The sequence below is a fragment of the Pangasianodon hypophthalmus genome, chromosome 17, assembly GCF_027358585.1.
Source record: "Pangasianodon hypophthalmus isolate fPanHyp1 chromosome 17, fPanHyp1.pri, whole genome shotgun sequence".
NCBI lineage: Eukaryota > Metazoa > Chordata > Actinopteri > Siluriformes > Pangasiidae > Pangasianodon > Pangasianodon hypophthalmus.
In genome coordinates, this window is record NC_069726.1 from 7,174,401 (window position 1) to 7,194,362 (window position 19,962).

General features: G+C 38.9%; 1 protein-coding gene across 1 annotated transcript; it reads right to left on the reverse strand.

Moving 5' to 3' along the window:
- Positions 1-3,005: 3,005 nt before the first annotated feature.
- ptpn11a (protein tyrosine phosphatase non-receptor type 11a) lies at positions 3,006-19,751 on the reverse strand. The gene is made up of 16 exons (XM_026943640.3): positions 19,523-19,751; positions 18,485-18,607; positions 13,063-13,257; positions 12,684-12,876; positions 12,437-12,556; positions 11,414-11,527; positions 11,195-11,291; positions 10,969-11,048; positions 10,591-10,749; positions 9,977-10,108; positions 9,440-9,594; positions 9,088-9,155; positions 8,815-8,966; positions 8,540-8,652; positions 6,533-6,633; positions 3,006-5,327 (listed from the first exon to the last, which is right to left on the reverse strand). Exons 1-15 carry the CDS (start codon positions 19,534-19,536, stop codon positions 6,564-6,566), a joined length of 1,785 nt encoding a protein of 594 aa, XP_026799441.1. The 5' UTR covers positions 19,537-19,751; the 3' UTR covers positions 3,006-5,327; positions 6,533-6,563.
- Between the last annotated feature and the right edge of the window lie 211 nt (positions 19,752-19,962).

Genomic DNA, 19,962 nt, shown 5'->3' on the forward strand with positions numbered 1-19,962 from the left:
CCAACTTGGCAACCCTGACATTAACTGTCCTGGCTACTGCTCCTCCCTCTAGAATGGGGCAGCATAATTCTTGCCCCAGTGGGCCATTTATGACCATTAGGCACACATTCTACCCTACAATTGCACAACATCTACAAACGCAAGTAAATAGCATTTTTTAAAATTGTTGGTCACTCCTGAATTACTTTATCTTCATAACATTTATCAAATGGCTGATATATGGTTCACCTGCCTCTATGGACGAGCCACCACTGATGTGCAATTAACAAACACTCCATGAGATTTTTTTTCATCCTGCACCTCCATAAGTGATAAATAGAATAGTGAGAATGGTATCTCAGGTGGTGCCAACCTCTTCTCATCCACTGAAGAGCCCTTATCTGCTCTCTGGAGAAAGAAGTATTGACCTGAGCTTTTAAAGACACACAGATAACAGCCATTCATGTTACAAGGAACTGTCAAACAAAGTTATCAGCCCTCTGAGTTTCATTCTGGACTCTAAGATTTGTGAAAGTAACTGGCACTAAAAATGGGCTGTGAACTAATGCAGAGATCATAATAAGATTGTTCATGGGGCCGGAGATTGAAGTGCCACTTCCTATTATTAGGAGCTTGTGTTTATAGCAGGATTAGTCTTTTCCGGTTTGTGAAAACAGCAGTCAGTGATGTCCACTGGTTCTCCTGGGAGTCTGATATTCCTCAGCCACAATAATCTGATGTGATTTTTGAGAGCCTAATATTTTTCAAAGACATTACAAAAGGCCAGTAACATGTATCTCTAGAAACGAACACTGGAGCACAATCACTACCAGCTAAATGCTGATTTCTGATATATAAAGTCTGCTTTAGAGTAGCTAATACTTTTGTGTAGTGAAATTACCCTAAATATACAATTTAATTCTTCAAAGGAAATGCTGCAAAAGCTAATATTTCACACGGAGTTTGGCAGTGAAAGAGAGAACATCACCTCATACCCATATATTAAAGAACTACTTTGATAGTAGTACTGGATCAGTCAGAGGAAGAGTGCTGAGCATTCAGTGCTCTCAGACGTGTATTCAGTTACAGTTACATGTGCCTTAATCGATGCCATACTATGCTTTCCAGAAGTGGTCTCCTATAGAGAAACCAGTCCAGTCCATGTCTGGATTCCAGGAATTGTAGGTAGTGCATCATGTCAGTGCTCTCTAAAGATAATTAGCCATCATAAATGTATCTGGGTAATGTAATGGTTTTATCTCTAAAAAAATAAAATAAAATCTAAAAAAGAAAAGTGCACTGAAAAATGATTGCAGTTACATAATCAAACATACATAATTGTTAGTGATTTTGTTTAGAAAGATTCCTATTCCGCAATAGATTATAGAGTGTTATACCAGTGTTTCTATAGTAACAATAGTATTTGTTAATAGTAAGTTCTTTATAAGGGTTTTAAATTGTATTTTTAGGGTAATTTCACTACACAAAAGTATTAGCTACTCTAAAGCAGACTTATATATATATATATATATATATATATATATATATATATATATATGAGAGAGCTTTTTTATAGGAGCCGGTTGCATGTAGTGAAATCAGCATTTCCAACTTATGAAATATTCAGAACTATACAAGGAATGTCCACTTCAGACTCGCATTGGATTGATGTCCAACAGTCTGAAGAACCACAACACCAGGTTCCTTCTCTAACACATTTAACCAGCTCAACAAGGACCAAATACATTGAACCAAGTGTGTTACAGAATTTTAAAAAAATTTTAATAAATAAATAAAAACACACTACAAACAGATGTCTTGATTTAGGTCCTGTGTGCCATTACTTCATTGTCATTACAGCCCATAGGCAGTGCAGGAGCACAGCTGGCTTTCCTTCCAACATACACACTGAACACATTCCCGCAGTGCTTAGCCAGCTGCAAAGCACAAAATTATCACACGACACAACATATCCACCCCACCCCCTATTGCTTTTTCGCTTTTTTTAAATCAAGAAATACATTAATTTGGCAGATGTTATTCAAAGTGACCTTCAAGTGTAAGATGAGCAGATTAGGCCCTCGAATTAATCTCAGAGCCACCACTGCTCGTGATATTACAGTAACCAAGTGTCTTACAAAAAAAGTACATACGATGTAACATACGAAGCAGCATCTGGTCAAGATCTCACATCAGGGTTCGTGTACTGCTGCACCAGAAGGAAAGTTTTCGGGTATCTGAAAAAGAAAAAAAAGATTCACCCAGCAGTAGCACACAGCCCACCACTCTGATAAGCAGTTTGCTCTTAATGCTTTCCTCCTCCGCTACTTACAGCGGTAAACCCCTCATTTAATTCTGGAGCATGTGCTTGCAGCTCAGTAAGACTTGTTGGATAAATTAACTGGCATTCCACATGCAGGGATTTCCCTTGCTGGAGAGAACGACACACAATATTAACTCAAAACGTCGTTTTTCTAGAAAACACAGTTCAGCAACTTTTTCCTCAGAGTGACTGACAAATAATAACCTTCAAGGTTGTTTAGGAACTGAAAGTCAGAGATTTCTTCCAGTGCAGCCAACTCATGATATCTGTGCCACAACAGCCATGAAATCAAAGACGAAATGTAAGATTAGGTGACTATGATGCATCAGGATCGCAGCTAAGAATGCACAAGTGTGTCATTTTAGCTTTCACCGTAAACTTCCAATAATAGCAAGTACACAAAGTATTGCTAATATTTCTATTTTTTTTTGGATGATCAAGAAGTATCAAGAGGCAATATGTTCTCTTGTCAAAAACAAAATAGTTATCCAGGTCACAGTTACGTTGGATCCTGAGGCAGGAATACACCCTAGATGTTACACCCATCCATCTCATCCATCCAAACTGAAGGTTTTGAGAGGAAGTCGGAGAACCCAGAGAAACCCACACAGACACAGGCAGTAACTCGAGCACAGGGGACCTGCTGCACCACCATGCCACCCCATTCACATTTGAATAAAAACCAAATAAGACCAAAAAAAACCAAGATATGAGCTTGTTGTTTATTGTTATAGACAAACTGATAAACGGTTAATTGCATTGATAGCCAGACAACACAATAACCTCTATTAGCTTCGGCAGGGCTCACATTCTGCCACGAGAAAAGTTGCTGGGTTAAACATACAGTATATTTTATTGGCATTTAGATATGTTTAGTAAGTACATTCTCCTCTACAAGATTCATGTACAATATACAAGTTCAAAAATATAGTTTGTTTGCATTGAATTCATTTCCCATTTACTCTCTTCAGGATGACAAAAATTCACATTTGCATGTTCTGGGGCCATGAGTCGGACTTTTCATGGTGATGAATCTAAAAAGATCTGGAACTAGACATGGAGCTCCTCAAAGACAAGTGTCAATGTGTGTGTGTACCCAAAGACGTTAGTAAGTGCACAGACGAAACCAAATGATAGACCACAAAGGTGTGCATGGGCTCAAAAATTGTTTTTTTTTACATTTTTAAAAATAATATTAAAAAAAATTAGGCATCAAGGAGCTGAAAGCTTATCAGCAGTTTCTCAGGAAAACACATGACCCTATCACACTTACATACAACACCAGAAGCAACACACACACACACACACACACACACACACACACACACACACACACACACACACACACAAGTACAATAAATGGATGCAGAACAGTTTACAGATTACGAGCCCTGAACATCTGGGCGATCCTCACCTGTGAGAAAACAGAACACTTAGCTTCGTCTAAGGCCATGTAAAGGTATTAACAGAAAAGATTAGTATTGTAATTATGAACATAATTCAAATGGCAGAACTACATTCATAAGTGTCTGAAGAGAACTAGTGAAAAATATAAATGATAAGAGCAGTGGGGGGCGGTTGATTAAGAGACACGCTTCACAATTTTGAAATGCTGAGGCAAGAAGGATGAAAGAAACGCTTTAAACCGTGTGTGGAATAATACATTAAATAACAAAAACAATGGGAATTTAATTTCAAAACGAGAAATACTGTTGACAACATATAAATCCAGACAGATTGGAGAAGAGTTTGGTATAGTCGAAGAAGTAAAGACAGTAACAGACGGTCTGCTGGAAAAGTAAAATAAAAATAGTACAAATTCGACAGACATACCTGCAAGAATACACACCGTAAGCAGATGACCGCATAAAGAAACATTCCCATCGAGAAAAAAAAAAAAAAAAGTCGAGGATTTTTCATCAGAGAGGACCTCAAAATCCTCTGAACATGCAGTCATGTTGTGTTTTCAACAAGGACTCGGAAATTGAGTTCTTATGGTGCTCATACATACGTACATAACAGGCAATTTATTAAAAAGGCAAACAAAAAAGGCACGTTGTTTTTTTTAAAAAAAAAAAAAAAAAAATGACAGATGATAAAAAAAAGTTAGACCAACAATGATTCAGTAACTTTGACACAACCAGGATGGGGCTGTTTAAAAATATCCAATCCTAGAAATCCACGGGTCAAGGGACAAATGAGATGTGCTGGATTTTTGGATTGAGTCTCCCGAAAGAGTAGGCGTTTACCTCTTTCTTCCCTTAAAAGTAAGCGCTACACTGTAAGTAGGGCGTATTGAAGTGGGACACAGCTATATCTTTGATGAAGGGGGGAGAAGAAAAAGAAAAAGAAAAAAAAAAAAAAAAAAAAAAAAACAAGCACGCCGATCAGCTAGGGCTCTGAGGAAGAATTTCCCTGTGAATCTTTTACCTCGTGCCCAAATCTCTATGAGAATAAAGAGACCATGTATGGCTAGTTAAGGCTGTGTGTCAATCACAGGCCTTTTCACGTTCTTACATAATTCTCTGAATAATTCTAATATAATCTTGCTTTGGTAAAAGAAAAAAAGACGAGCAAAAATGAAAAAGAAAAAGAAAAAAAAAAAAAAAAGACAGAAAAACAAGGACAAGACAGCTAAAGCTCTTTTCTACATTTTGCTAACTGCAGCCTGAATGGATTGCGGAGAACTCCACAGCGGATCAGTTCGTTTACGCAGGGGCTCTCTCTCTCTCTTTCTCTTTCTCTCGCTCTCTCGCTCTCGTCTCCATCGTCACGAGTAAGGCTTCATGATGTTCACAGTGGTTTCTTAGCATGGGGGGGAGGGGGAAAAAAAAAAAAAAGGCTGCTTTGCAGGGAGGAGAAAGGAATTTACTCCATCCACATCTCTCCCATACAGACTGGTCTCCGTTTTCTTTTCTTTTTTTTTTTTTAAATTCATTTTCATACATTTTATTTTCGTCTTTCCGTGGAGCAGTGATCACATTTCAGGCATTCAGGTGCGGCTGGCGATAAGGAAAAATGGTTGCTGCGGAAATAGAAACCAGAGTTTAGATTAGAAGAGAGTCAACACTGACATTACAGACAGAAACAATACATTACACATATATTTAAAAAAAAATACAAATAAAAAAAACACACACATACATTTCACATAACATCATACAGCAGTTGTGCTTTTTTTCCTTTTTTTTTCTTTTTCTTTTTCAAAATTCAACATATTTCCATAGATGTGGATAGTTTCTGGTGTAACCTCCTAATGTACAGGGATCTTCATATTTAACAGTCATGTGATATTGAGTATGTCATTTGCTTTGGTTTTAAAAATGTTAGGATTAAAATATAATCTCAGTCTGGTTGGTTTGCTGAAGTCTTCGGATTCATAAATCCAAATCATAAATCCATTAGGTGGCTCACCAGGCAAGTGAGAGCTCTGAATGTGCTGCTCAGTGCTACGTTTTGTTGCCCGGATGCCTAACTGACTAGGCTAAAAATGGTAGCTAACGTAATGTAACAGCATACAGTGAGCTAGTCAGCTAGTTAAGTGCAGTAATACACACAAACGAGTATATAAATTCCTGCAGAGGTGATTACTCAGCCATAGCGATTACCCTTTTCTGAGAAAGTGTCTGATGTAGCACTTTGTGGTTGCGCTCTTCACACAAAGACAGCAAGTAGGTTGCCAACGGTTGACTACAAGCTTCTGTCTTTTCTCTTCACACTGCACATAAGATACTACTCAAAGCCTTTTTTTTCTGCATGTTTAATTGAGACATTTGAGTGAATGTTTATTTTGCTAGGTTTTGTTTCCACATAGCTGTGTGTTCCTGAGTAAGAAAAAACTGTCTGTATTTCACTAATTAATCCGATGTGTAGTGCTACAGTTGGTGGGATTGAGAACGAGTTAGCCCATGCCATCGTCACAAAACTGAGGTGTGTCACTGCTTGTAAAGTCAATACTAGGGATTTTTCCTAAAAGACTAATAGCAAGCACATGTAATCATCGTGTTCCCTGCACCCAGGCTACTGATTTGTCCTCCCCTGCTTTGGCCAGACTTAACAACATTGATTAGCTGAAGATTAAGCAATCAAAAGGAATTTATGAGGATTTACAGTTATGAATACTGTAAATAGAAGCCTGGAAACAAAACTTCTATTTTTTTCATATCCTCTAATACATGTGTGCACTTCATTTTTATTTGTTTGTTTAACTTTGCATATTCCCACATGTACCTGTGAGTTGGACAGTGCTGTAGTCGGAGCCTCATCTGTGACTCTTCTGCTGCTGCATCAGACCCACATTCTCATACACTCTGGAGCTGTCCTCCCGCATACTACACACACACACACACACACACACACACACAAAAACACACGAAAACAAAGCATCTTCATTTAAAAGACAGCTACTAGCTACTTCAGACACTACATACAGGCTTGTGGGATATGATTTTATCTTCCCTGTATACAATATACGATATCAGACTGCCAAAATATCCAGTGCCATTTCCTCCAATTACACCTTAGTACAAGTTAATACTCAAAAATACATCAAAAGAGCAGTCTTTCATCTTTTTCTCTCTAATGAAACAGGAGATTAGTTAATCAAACTATGAATCTGGAATGATCTGCACAGTTGTACTGAACTTTCCAATATTAACTGCCACCTGCAGGAAGCCCCGTCTCCTTCACCCTCTCTCACCCTCTCTCACCTCCTCTCGACTGCGCGGTACTGCAGAGTCACTTAAACATTCACCATCCATGCGAGGTTTTCATGAATGCCGGCGTTCCTGACAGCACAGCTATTTTATTAGCTACATTATTACGCATTCCTGTACTCTCCTTAAACCTGAAATGGTGGAAATACTTATTTTTCTGTCTTTTTTTTTTAGGCTAGCGTTTCTGGACAACTAAATTGTTGATCGAGATTTTTTAAATTTGTAAAATTCCATGCACAGCCATCTATTAAGCAAAACAATAATTGACTAAGACTTTGTGATTTAGACTTTCAGAAACTAAGATTAAGAAAAAAAAAAGTGGTTCTCCTTTCTGTTTTGCTTTCTCACAAGTCTACAGAGTCCACTACTACTATCTGTTTTTATTCTCTCTGTTATCAAAAAGTAATAAAATTTTGCTAACTGCTATCTGACCGTCTTTCAGAATTAAAATCTAATATTACCTCAAATAAAGAGAAGAAGTGGTGTGAATTGTTAAAAATGGATTTATGAACGTATGTATAAACCTGAGCGTTCTGTTAAACATCCAGCAAAGTCTGAATGGGGGAATAAAATAAGAAATGTAATAGTGTTGCTCAAACGCCTGCAGAATGTGCTGAATAAACAGATCTAAAACTGTCTGGGTGCGGCCTAATATTCGACAAAAAACTCCTGATCGATAGCACTCCGCCTGAGACTTCCAGCCTGCTACGACACACAAAAGTAAACACAACGGTGTAAGGATTGTTCAACTTTCTGTGTCTACTGAATAAACACCGGTGAAAAAAATACAATACAATACACAAACAGTAATGCTTTTCATTCGTGACATACACAAACCACTTCACTGCACTGCTTTTAGGTCACTTAATCTCTTCAGTGAAAAACAATCAGCAGTGCTTTGCTTTTTTTTAAGAATTAAAAAGCTGATTTCATGTCAGAAACGAATGGAACTCCCTGCTGCACTGCATTTCACTTTCATCACGCCGTTGCACTTGGGCCACACTGAAATGCAATCACAGCCCTAAGCCTTACTCAGGGAGTGTGAATGTAATCAGAGAAGGGGAGAAAGGCTTGCTGCAGGATTTAGAAGTTATTATCAAAGTTCGTTGAGCGTGAAGTAATTCATCAGTGAAATTCACTGCGTCATGAGAGGTGCAATGAGGGTTTTGCTTTTCAGTGTGGTACATTTTCTGCATGTTACTAATGAAAAGCAATACTGTCTGTATATTGTATTTTTAGTTTTTCCCCATTGGTGTGATTGCATTTCTTCTCCATAGATTATGACCGCCCACTCTACATTCCAAGTTTCAATACTGCCCAAAAGTCTAACATTAAACTAGTTAAATAATGAATTTAAATTTCACTGGCCTTTATGAGCAATTAGTATATTATATATTATAAATTATAAATATTATATATACACTGTATTAGGAGCGTATACATGATGATTGAAATATATGGCATCACAAAAATAAACTGGCACTTTTTTAACCAAACAAAAAATGGATGAAAGAGTACTCACTCAGCACAAGTTGGCGTAGGGGTGCAGGGAGGAAGCGGGCTCTGGTCCCCTCCGCTCAGATCCGTCAGTGAGTACTTAATATTGGTGTACTCTCGTCCTTTGATTTTGCTTTTCTGAAATGAAGAAGCCAAAGGATTCAAGATAAAGCACAATAATCAAGGCTAAAAAAAATAGAGGGCACAGAGTTTGATGCTGATTTCGCATGGCAACCTGAAAATGAAACATTTCACACAACGAGTATAACAGGTACCTTGAAAACAGACGAGTGTACGCACCTGCTCCTCCTCTATGCGGCGCTGCAGTGTCTCTATGTAATGCTGAACTGCCATGTAGATGAAGCGGTACTGGGCCTCAGTCTGCACCATTCCTGAGCGTTGTGACCGCACCATCTGGATCGTCTTGGGCACATCAATATCACAGTCCACTCCTGCACAGAGACAAACAGAGATTTAACCAAAGCCCATACTTTTGAGTTTTAACCTTTTAAAATTGTCAGTTACAGATCCCATTCCCCTTTTAGGCTTTCTGTCGTAGGACTATGGCTTTACCTTTTTCTCTGATGATGTCTATTAAGATGTCAATCACAATAAATGTCCCGGTTCGTCCAATCCCGGCACTGATGAGAAGACAAAAATAAATATAAACATCGCATTTGGGCATCAATGCATCCTATAAGCACCAACATGTCACTTAAGAAAGATGTTCAGGAAAGGAAACTATTTTTGTGTCCTTTATTACATTGCTTGTATTGCATTACGTATTAGCATATTTGTTAAGCGCCCTTGGGTGTTATATAACACATATTAAGACAACATAGATGTGGAGACAACATACTGCAGTAGATATGAGAAAGAAACACAGCACATGTGTAAAGGATTTCAGGCTTTAATTTTGCTTTACCTGCAGTGCACCACGATGGGGCCAGCCTCCAGAATGCCCTCTTGCTTCAGTTTGACTTCCTCCAGGAAGTCCAGCACACCACCGGGATCGGTGGGCACGCCATGATCGGGCCAGGCACGGAAATGGTACTGCCAAACAGTGCGCTCTGTGTTTCCCTGCACAACAAGAGCACTGCAGGGTTACAGACACACATACTGCTCAAACTAAAAAAAACCTGGCTGAAATGACATGCCTTTAGGTGACCTGATCCTGTGGCGCTAATCTCACACACACACACACACAGAGAGAGAGAGAGACAGACACATATGTGATGCAACACAAAGCAATAACAAAAAAATTAATAATTAATCCAACAACTATCTGTATCATGCTACATGGCAGCATCTGCCTTTATTTGACAGATCAATAAACTAGTGTGCAAATCACCTAAAAACCTTTCTGTTGGAAGATTACTGGTCAAGGACCTACTTTTCACGAACAGTTCAGCGGCTCTGACAAATGGCAAAGCTTCAAGGTTTATGGATTTCTTTTGATTACCTGTCCGACTTTCGAAAGCTTCAGCTCTCGCAGGATGTAATCATGGGCTGACGTCTCCTTGACGTTGCGCACGCGCATGGCACCGTATTCCTTTAGCGCCGACACGTCCGGCCAGTACTTCACACACTTACTCTGTAACAAGACACAGTGACATTAGGTTCTCCTGTTCCGCATTATAATCTCTATATTTCTGTTAATTTGCCTGAGGGTCGAGATTTAATTTTATATTTTGATACATTTCAGAAATAGAGACTGAAAGTTAGGGTCTTATATTCATAACAGCCAGCAGTGCTTAAAATACTTGACTCCCTTGCCAACAGCAGACAGAATTTAAACTGATGGGAGCAGGACATAAGCATTCCAACAGAGTGTATAATTAGATGTGTGAATATATTTTTTTTCTTCATCTTCCAGGAAATTGTAAAATGAAAATGAGATAATCTACGAAACAAAGAAACATTTTATATACAATACATACTGACATACAGTGCCAAGAGATACATACCAAGCTCAAAACATCACATTTTATGATCACTTTAATGATGCCACAAAAATCTTTCAGTGTCTCCACATAGCTGGAGGATTTAAACACTTCCAAAGGAAAAAGAACAAACCTTGCTCCTTTCAACCTCTTTAGTCGTCATAACAATGACACGAGAGTTTTCCTGAAACACCATCCTCCAGAAGTCGCTTATTGTGTTCTGCAGGCAGCCCTGCGTGGCGATGTAGCTTTTCTTTAATCTGGCGTTGTTGCACTTCGACTCTAACTCCGGCTGCATGAGGAGATCAGCGGTAAATGAAACGATCTGAAAATACACAGTGCTCTAGAGACACACTGTATTAACTTTGTCCTGAAACTGGCATTGCCTTCTGCCTTACTCTGATCCTGCTATTAAATGTTAATCAAATGTGATCTATGCTCATATAAACACAGTATTTTCCTTTTAAATGGTCATCTGTTTATATTTATGAGTGCATCATGTCATTATTACCATGATAATGTTAGCGTTGATGTAATCAGAGCCCGGCTCGTTTGTGTCGCCATCGTTGAGGACTACTCGCGTGTGGTCGACTAAGAAGAGGATTACAGAGGAAGTAAAGTTACTCACATGCTGAACACACAGCTCTCTGTCTATGTCTCTTCTCAGCCACTTCTATACGGCTCTGCTTTAAGTTAACAGACATAAAGTAGAAGAAAAAGAAACCAAAAATACACACAGGGAAGGATGTTTTTGTATCTGTTCTTGTTCTTGTTCTCAGCGCGTTGGCCCTCTTTGCGACTGTACAGCAGCTTGCACTCCTGCTGTTGAAGTGTCTATGCACAGTGGGAGAAAGCGTAGAAATGGAAATCATAAATCTCAGCATTGCTAAGAGAGTGCAGAGTAATGTAATAACGTCGTTAACTATGTTAACTGAAGCGTGGATGATGGCTCTCACCTCGAACTCTTCCCAGAAGCCCTGTTTGACCTTATCAGTGGCCTCAGCTGGCTTGCTGAGCTCCCGCACTCTGCTCTCGATCTCGGCTGCGTTAATGCGTGTCGTGTTGAGAGGCTTTAAATACAACAGGCAAGAAGTCAACAATAAGGCAACTTCTGACTTATAAGTACAAAACAGTTCTAGACAGAGGATCAACGGTTCTATGTAGAGGATACAGAACTTTAAATTTTAATTTTAACTTTAAAACTTTCATTTAGTCTCTCGGAGACTACTCTTAAAGGAATATTTCTGGACTGTACATCCTTAGTTTTAGGCTTTTACCACAAGGGAAGTAGATTAGGCTAAACTTTGACCTCAATCTCGATTTACTCCATTTACAAGACAAGTGCATATGCATGTTAGTGAAGCCTGAAGTAGGGCTAATGATTATTTTGCTTGCTGAATTATCTTTTGATTTTGATTAGTTGGATTATTTTAAGAATATATTAAATATCAAAACAATTATTTACGAATTATTTCTTTCCAGCATTACAACAACTGAACGCTTAACTAGGCTCTAAGTGATTCATTTTTGATGTGCAGAATCGACTCCGAGCATTGGGGTGACTCGACTCTTCTTTGGATCGACTTTGATGTGAACCGAAAACAGGATGGTGACTTAATGACTTGACATACAACATATATTATAAATATTTGTGTATGTTAAAAAGGGTTTATTGTAGCATTCATCAATGCTACTGGGTCAAAATAATTTTTTCTACTTACAAGGTCATTTATTCACATAGCTTCTCTACTTCTACTGGCATGAAGTGCAGTGAAGTTTTGACTGCCACGGTGTGCTTCTTAATATAGATGAAATTACTGAATGAAATTTGCCAACTATTTGATTTTGTTGATTATTATTGCAGTCCTACTTAGTCCACCACCAGTCTCATACACTTAAATTATAACCACGAATGAACTTTTTTTTCATTCTAGGATAAAATTACTTGGTGTGTGCAGTCACTCTGCCTAATAGCCCACCTGTTTGAGCTGAAGCACGGTGCCTAGTGTTTCCACCATGGGGTTTTTCTTGTAGTGTTCCACCAGGTCTGTCAGGGAGTCAAACTTCTCCCCTCCACCAACATCATACTTCATATCATGCTGAGAAACCAAAAACAGAAATTCAGCTGTTTATAGACAGTCTAATAGAAATCTGTTGGTCCAAACAAAGCAAGTGAACAAGCCAGATTCAGTGAAGTCATCCTCAGTCACGTTTCTGTAAAAGTACCTGGCAGCGAATCATGACATGGGTGACTTTGGGTTTGCTGTCGGTGCTGTCTGTTTTGTCATCGCCGGTTCGCACGGAGAGTACAAAATCCCCAGGGTGACTCTGGCTCTCTCTGACCAAGAAGCTGCCGTTCTTGCCTTTCTCCGTCAGCAGCTTCTCGGCTTCACGGCCCGAAAGGTGACCATGAAACCACCTTGGAGAATGAAATGTCAGGATATAACAAAAGCATTTATTCAGTCAGCAGATGCTTTTATGGAAAGTGACTTACTGCTATAGAGCAGGCACTACTACATAAAAATATGAGCTATAAAACAAAGCCAATCATAAAAAAAAAAGGAAGGAGATACAGGGGTTGAGATGGATTTGGATGAAGAATCACCTCTCTGACGTCGGGTCAGCGCAGTTGAGTGGGTACTTGAGCTCGATCACATCACCGTTCTTCTCCTTTAGCTGCCCGTGGTGCTCCATGTAAAACTGCACCAGCTCAGCCAACGTGGCAAATTTCTCTCCTCCGTACAGGTCGTAGTAGTCCCCCGTGTTCTGGATCTTAATGTGGGTGACTGCTCCATTTCGCCTAAATTTAAAAAAAAATGAGCTTCTAAATTCTTGCTTGCAACATTAATTCCACTGAGACTTTGTAAGCTCACGAAATTGTGTGGGCCTGTATTCATTTTTTCACCAACGTGAATTTTTAGGGTTAGAAACCATGCATATGACTAAGACAGAAGCTAACTTTAGAGACAATTTCAGGACATTTTCAACATATTAACCACCAGAAAACGTTGTTCTTAACGATCTGTGCCAAATTTAAACTTCACCTAAAACACGACGGAGCTTCAGATTAAGCCGAGCTTCAGATTAATGCTTTTTCCCCCAATGACAATTTCAGAACTTACTCTCCACTCGTTGTGATAGTAAATATAAACAATTCCTAACATTTCAATAATCATAGCTGAAATAAATCGCAACTACAAATTATTTGGGTTTTTTTGTTTGTTTTTTTTAATCTGACAGATGCTTTTATCCAAAATGCCAATCCGACCAGAACAGTGAAGATAAACTTTGGACTAAGTGCTACAAAAATTAGTCGCAACACAGTCAGTCAAAAGAATTATGCTTCCCATAATATCTAATAAAAATAATAACTAAGGAAATATCAATACCATTTTTTCAGGCTGAGTTAGAGTCTTTTGCCACTGATATATACTGATGATGATGATGCCGAAATGAGTAATTGACTTAGTATTAACCAATCGGGGCGTCATGGTATGTTTTATTCATATACAATGTTGTATCTTTAATAAAAAGTGTGAGGACAGCCAACCTGAGCGTGCAGAGCAGTATCAGCGAGCGCTCTCATTAAAAATGAGCTCAAGTTGCCGTGAATTGCACCGTGCCTCATGACCAAAGTTCTCACAGAACAGAAGTGCGCTCACGCATGACAGTTTCTCTGCATCACACTCGTGAATACCTTTGTGCGCACAATGCACGGCACCTTGTGCTCATTTTAATGACCACGTCTGCTGATAACGCTGTGTGCGCTCACGTTAGCAGCCCTTGCGTTCTTTATTAAAGAAATGCTGTACGTTTATTTTCAGGTTACTTGTGTAGTAGGAAGATGCTGTAGTAGATCCTCCCGGATCTACAGTTTCACAGTTTGCAGTATGCTTTGTTGGCTTTTCTTATTAATCATGCAATATATCCAGATTGCTCTTGTGATTTGTTCATTAGAATGACAATATACACTATTTTTACATCACGCAGTATCATGTGTTGTTGGTTATTGGTATCGGAGCATTTTTACGAATATGAGTAAATAAGCACAGTATCAACCCAATAACCGATACCAGGATCAGTATCCATGCATTTCTAGTAATAACAACAATAGCGTAATCTAGACAACTGCGAAACTCCTGGAACACTTCAAAATTGATGTGAAATTGTTTGGATGAGCTACATTCTCAGCCATTTCTTGAAGGTTGTGAATATTATAAGCAGGACCTAAATGTAACACCCATCCTCCCTCAAAATATGGGTAAAATGTGCCAACATTGCTAACAAGAACGTCTTAGCAGGCAGGGAAAAAGATTACGCATCAGGTGATACATACTGAAAAAATATTACATGGCCATGCCAGCACATTTTAGCCTGCACTTTGTTTTGTCTAGCAGTCTTATGGATTTTCGAGATGAATAAATGCTTGTGAATGTAATGTTCAATTTAAGACGGAGTTCATGACAACAATCACGATGACAGCGGAAAGAGAAACAGAGCCAATGTGTTGTAACATCGCTGTGCATGAAATGGCTTACAGTTCAGCTTGGAAAACAGATGGACAGGAATGGTTTGGCTCTGACGTGCCACCTAGTGGATGTCACTTTTAATCCTGCAGACTTATACAAAGTACACAGTATGCGCACAATATCGCTCGTGTTCCCGCTGCTTCTGCACACACAGGGCAGCATCACACACTCAGAGGAAAGCATTATCTACCCTCTTCTGCATACACGAGCTCACAGACACCAGCGATTGGCTAGTGTCACTGTGACTGGCAGGGGAGACCCTCAGAGAGACCTTCAGACTCAGAGCACAGCCAGTTTTGCCTCCTTGGTTCTCAGCCATGGACTTGAACTCACAATCTGCCGATGATAGGGCAAACATTTAAAATCTAAAATACTAGGGCTAACAGCTATACGTAAATATGGACACCTTTGTTACCACTATTCATAAGGTGTATATTGTATGAATGCTGGTAGTCTGAGGTGTAATGACCCAGCTAATGCTAAATAACACACTCATACTTACAGCTTCCTTGCATTAAGGCTTTGCTATATATTTATTCCCTTATCACAAAATAATAAATCAATTATTTGTATTTTAATACATTTAAGCAGTGAATGGCTCAGGAGTAGCATCCCGGTATGTGTCTGGGTTTTCTCTATTTGTATCAAATTAAGCTAAATAAGGTCTTCATAAGAGATAAGTACGCATCATCATGTTGATAAAAAGAAAGTGTGCCTCATCTCAATAGAGATAAGACATCCTGTGTCAAACACGATGATTTTTACTAAGTTCTTCAAGATATAATGTGCGTACTACAGCTTCGCCAAGAGTAATGTCAGGGATATAAGTCCTTAAAGTAACCGCAAGAGCATGTGACCATCATTACGAGCAGCAGATTTACAATAAAAGGAAGTTTTTTCTCTGATATAAAGGAACAAAGTGCTGTGAAGATGCAATAATATGCAGAAACAGAGTTGAAAAAAAAAAGGAAGTAGAATTTGCAATGGAGATCCAAGAGCTCCAAAGTGTGATGAATGTATATGTGTATGTTTGCATTCATTTATTATATAACGTAATAAGCTAGATAGTTAATATAGTTTGAATATACAGCAGTTAAAACTGAGGAGGTCCGATGAGAAAAGACTGATGTTATAAATGATGCATTTACTGATGCTTTTACTGATCACAAGCCATTGTGGTTTACACTGTCTAGCACTTCAAGGAGCCCAGTTTCACCACCAGCTACACAGAGCGAGGTTTTTATACTTAACACATTTTTTTTTTAAATTGACACTTCACTTTTGTGAATTATATTAGCACAAATTCCTAAATCCCTGTGGGCTCCATTTTCTCATAAAAACAGACTCACGGCTTTGTGCTATGAGCTCCTTAAAGAAACTGTCTGCCATGAAATGGGTCTGGAGACATAATTTGATTCCGTGCGTCGACGTATTTCTGACCAATGAATGAAAGAGCTTTTTACAACAATGTTTTCAGCCCTACATAACCCTCAGTCAGTGCTGGCTCGTTTAATTCTGTGCAGTGTGAAAGTAAAGCAAGCAGCAAATAAACCAAAAGTATACATTTTGCTCTGATTTGGTGAATAGGTGTCCTTATATAAATATAAAAAAAATTATAATAAATCAAGAGTAACTTAACAAAGTAAGAGTTTAAAGGGCCCACGAAATAAAATTGCCCTTTCATAGCTTTCTGTACTAAGCCACAGCGTTCAATAAATAAATAAACAAATAAATAAATAAAATTGTTCTGGAGATATTATTATTTTAATTTTATAGTTCATCACTTCTGGAGACAAAAAATTTTGATGCTTCGTAAATTCTTGATTGTCCAATTAAATGCTCTCTAGAACCATATGCCCCGCCCCCCAGAGGCAGGTCTTGCTCTGAAGTAGTACCTGGTCAGCCATAAACATGATTTGTTGTTGCAATTTTGGTTGTGTGTCTTCCTGCATTCTATTCGCATTTGGTTGAAGGAAAAAAAAATGGTTGGAGTTTATTGAATTGGAAGAGGCACTTCTCAGGAGTGTTTTTTTTTTTACCAACTTATGTTGCTTCGTCAGACTGCGAGAGAGAGAATGTGATTTGTTTTTATGCACAGTCAGGGCTTTTCCATTACTAAGAGTAACTATGAGACTCTATTTGCTGTTCTTTATTGTTTAGTCTTGTTTAGATTTGCCATGGCTGTGGCTTATCTTGAATCCTATTGGCTGAAGAGTTAAGCAGCTCTCCAGGACATCGCTCTAACTTCCTGTTTCAAAAGGAAATACTTCAACATACAGATTCATTTCACAGTATTTACATGGGAATTTAAAAGAGAGAGCAGTTTAAACTGTGTAGCATTTCTCACAGCCAAATTGCTCAGTGTGTCTTTGCTGCGTTCGGTATTCTGAGGGAGAGGTTTCCGACCACCGTGCCCTCTCCCCCTGTGGTAAGCCTGTGGTGAGCTATAAGCCTCCCCACAGGAAGGAGGGAAAATACTGCCTTTTAACATGAGGCAGAGAAATAAAACTGTACTGGGAAACCAGCTTTCTAGAAAACTCGCTTACAGAGTCACGCACTAATGTGTCTCTTTCTCGAGAACATTTGATCGGATGCAAATTAACGCAAGTACAGGATGAGTCAGCAAATTTCTTCCTGGGTATTATACTCAAATTAAACAACGAATATTTACAAAACACATTTTTGTCATTTTTTTGACGACAAAATGTGTTTTATGTTGTTATGTCTACAACACCAAGAAACTCACACAAAAGGCTCTAAAAGACCAAATTTGAGCTCATGGGTCTTTAAAAAAAATAAATAAATAAAATAAGACAGGAAAAATTTAAACTGAAACTGGAAATTGAAATTTGGTTTATTATAAGCCTAAAAACATCATCTGCATCTCTGTTAATATTAATTAATATAAATTATTATTACATTAATTTATCCAACAGCCTTTAAAATGTATTTATAGGCAATAATCCTGAGCAGGCTTGCAGTTTATTACAATATACAATATATAATATACAATATATTACTGTGTATCAATCTGATTTTCCTGAAAGTAGTGAATCGATATTAGTGTGACGCAGTTTATAAAATGAAGATAATGGGAATCTGCAGGACTTCACACTTTAGGAGTGTGTTTGCACTTACTTTAGGAGTAAAATGCATGTGACGAGATGCTTGATCAGCTTGATCAGCATTGAGTTCACTCTCAAAACTTAATAAAACATTAACTAAGGGAGGAGAGCATGATGTTCATTCAACAGCGCAAACATTTTTCTGATTTTGGAGTTTGCAGCTCTGTTCTGCAAATGTATTCTCTCTCCAGGAGCATCATAAGCTCTCAGAATGGGAATAAACAGACACACTGTTCAGTCTCGCGGCCCTCTCCGAGTGCGTTTTCATTTCCCGCCTCTCTCCGAGACGTCATTTTTGTAATTCTTGTTTCGTCCAGATACTCGCTTCAGCTTTATATGCTGCTGTCTCTCTGTGAGTGCACTGGATTCTCACCTGACGGACAGGGTGAAATCACCCGGGTTGCTTTTACTCGGTCGGGCCAGAAAGCTTCCGTCCACGCCACGCGTCAGCAGAAGGTTCTCAGCCTCCACACCGGTGATGTTGGGGTGGAACCACCTGTTAACACATCCACACTGACTTCAACTGGCACAAAAGCTACAACAAGTGAATGCAACTGAACATCAACTGGATGTAAAGCAAAGATGACAAGTGATCACGTGATGAGCCACTGGCTGTGACTTGATGCATTTGAGTAACAGTGTAGAGCAGGGGAGTGGAAAAAAATTAGCATCATTATTAACCATATCTGACTACCAGTGAACAGATTAAATGATTTCTCAGCATATTTCCACAAACATAACACAGCGGTTGTGTGAAGTCTCTGATAGTGTAACTACTGTCTCCTAGAGCTTTAAAGCTGTTCGAGCTTTAACAAAAGAAAACAAACACATCTTAAACAAGGACATCACTTTAGCTGATGGACTATACACTTATTACAGAAGTAGAACAAGTTGTGTTAATAATCTGATGCTTCATTTTGTCACAAGCACTTTTAAAAAGCAGCTAGCAAAGCTGCTAATATTAAACCCGTGACGTGTCCGTTATGATAGAGAATATAAAACAGGAGTTAGCTAAACACAGCTGGTGAATGAGCAGGGCTTCAGGTGAGCTAGCTCAGTGTTCTGACATTGGTACAATGTTTTTATTTCTTTATCTATCTATCCCTTGTCTTCTGGACAGTTAGCCTGCTAGCTAGCTCACTCGGCTGACTGTTAGCTAACTAGCCTATAGACTGGTGCACAAACCTGCTAGCAAGCTAACACAGGCAAGTTTGAAACACTGGGCGACTCAGTTCATGAGCAATTAAAACTTTCTGGGTTTTGTTCCACTTCTAGCTCAACCTGGAAGCAGAGTCCGGACATATTAGCGTTAGAAAAACAACGCTGTCATATTTTGCTCGACTACTAAACACCAGTGCATAGCGTTTGTTTTGTTTTGTTTTTTTTATTTATTTATTTCCACAGCTCTCACCTCCGAGATGTCATCTTTCCAAGCCTTGTTTCCTCACTCCGGATACTCGCTTCAGATTTAATTTCCTCTCAAGGCAAGCGACTGCGCCGAAAACCCCGCTGCTTTTCTCTGGCAAAAAACCGGCATAAGGAAAAGGCCCGCTCAAAACATGTTTAAATAAATGACCACATACAAAAATAGTCCGAGGAACAAAACTCGGTAGCTAGGCCTCAGCATCGGAGACCTTTCGAGTCAGTTGTAAAACGTCACCAAACATGCGACAAAGCAGAACTGCGTAAAACTCATGCGCCCTCTAGCGCTGGACCTGCTCCTGCACCCGGCCATGAGCATCAGCCCTGTTTATTAACATAAGATAAGTTAAGATAGGGTAGGATAAGATGAGATAAGATAAGATACAAGTTGACACAGCAGCACAAGTAGGAGGAGTAACATCAAAGAAA

What these genes read in the sequence shown, in the direction of transcription:
- ptpn11a (XM_026943640.3), bottom strand. An exon ending in GCTTCTGGGAAGAGTTCGAG is followed by an intron (nt 11,292 to 11,413) that starts GTGAGAGCCATC and finishes CACTGTGCATAG; the next exon opens with ACACTTCAACAGCAGGAGTG. An exon ending in AGACATCATCAGAGAAAAAG is followed by an intron (nt 8,967 to 9,087) that starts GTAAAGCCATAG and finishes GTCTCTGTGCAG; the next exon opens with GAGTGGACTGTGATATTGAT.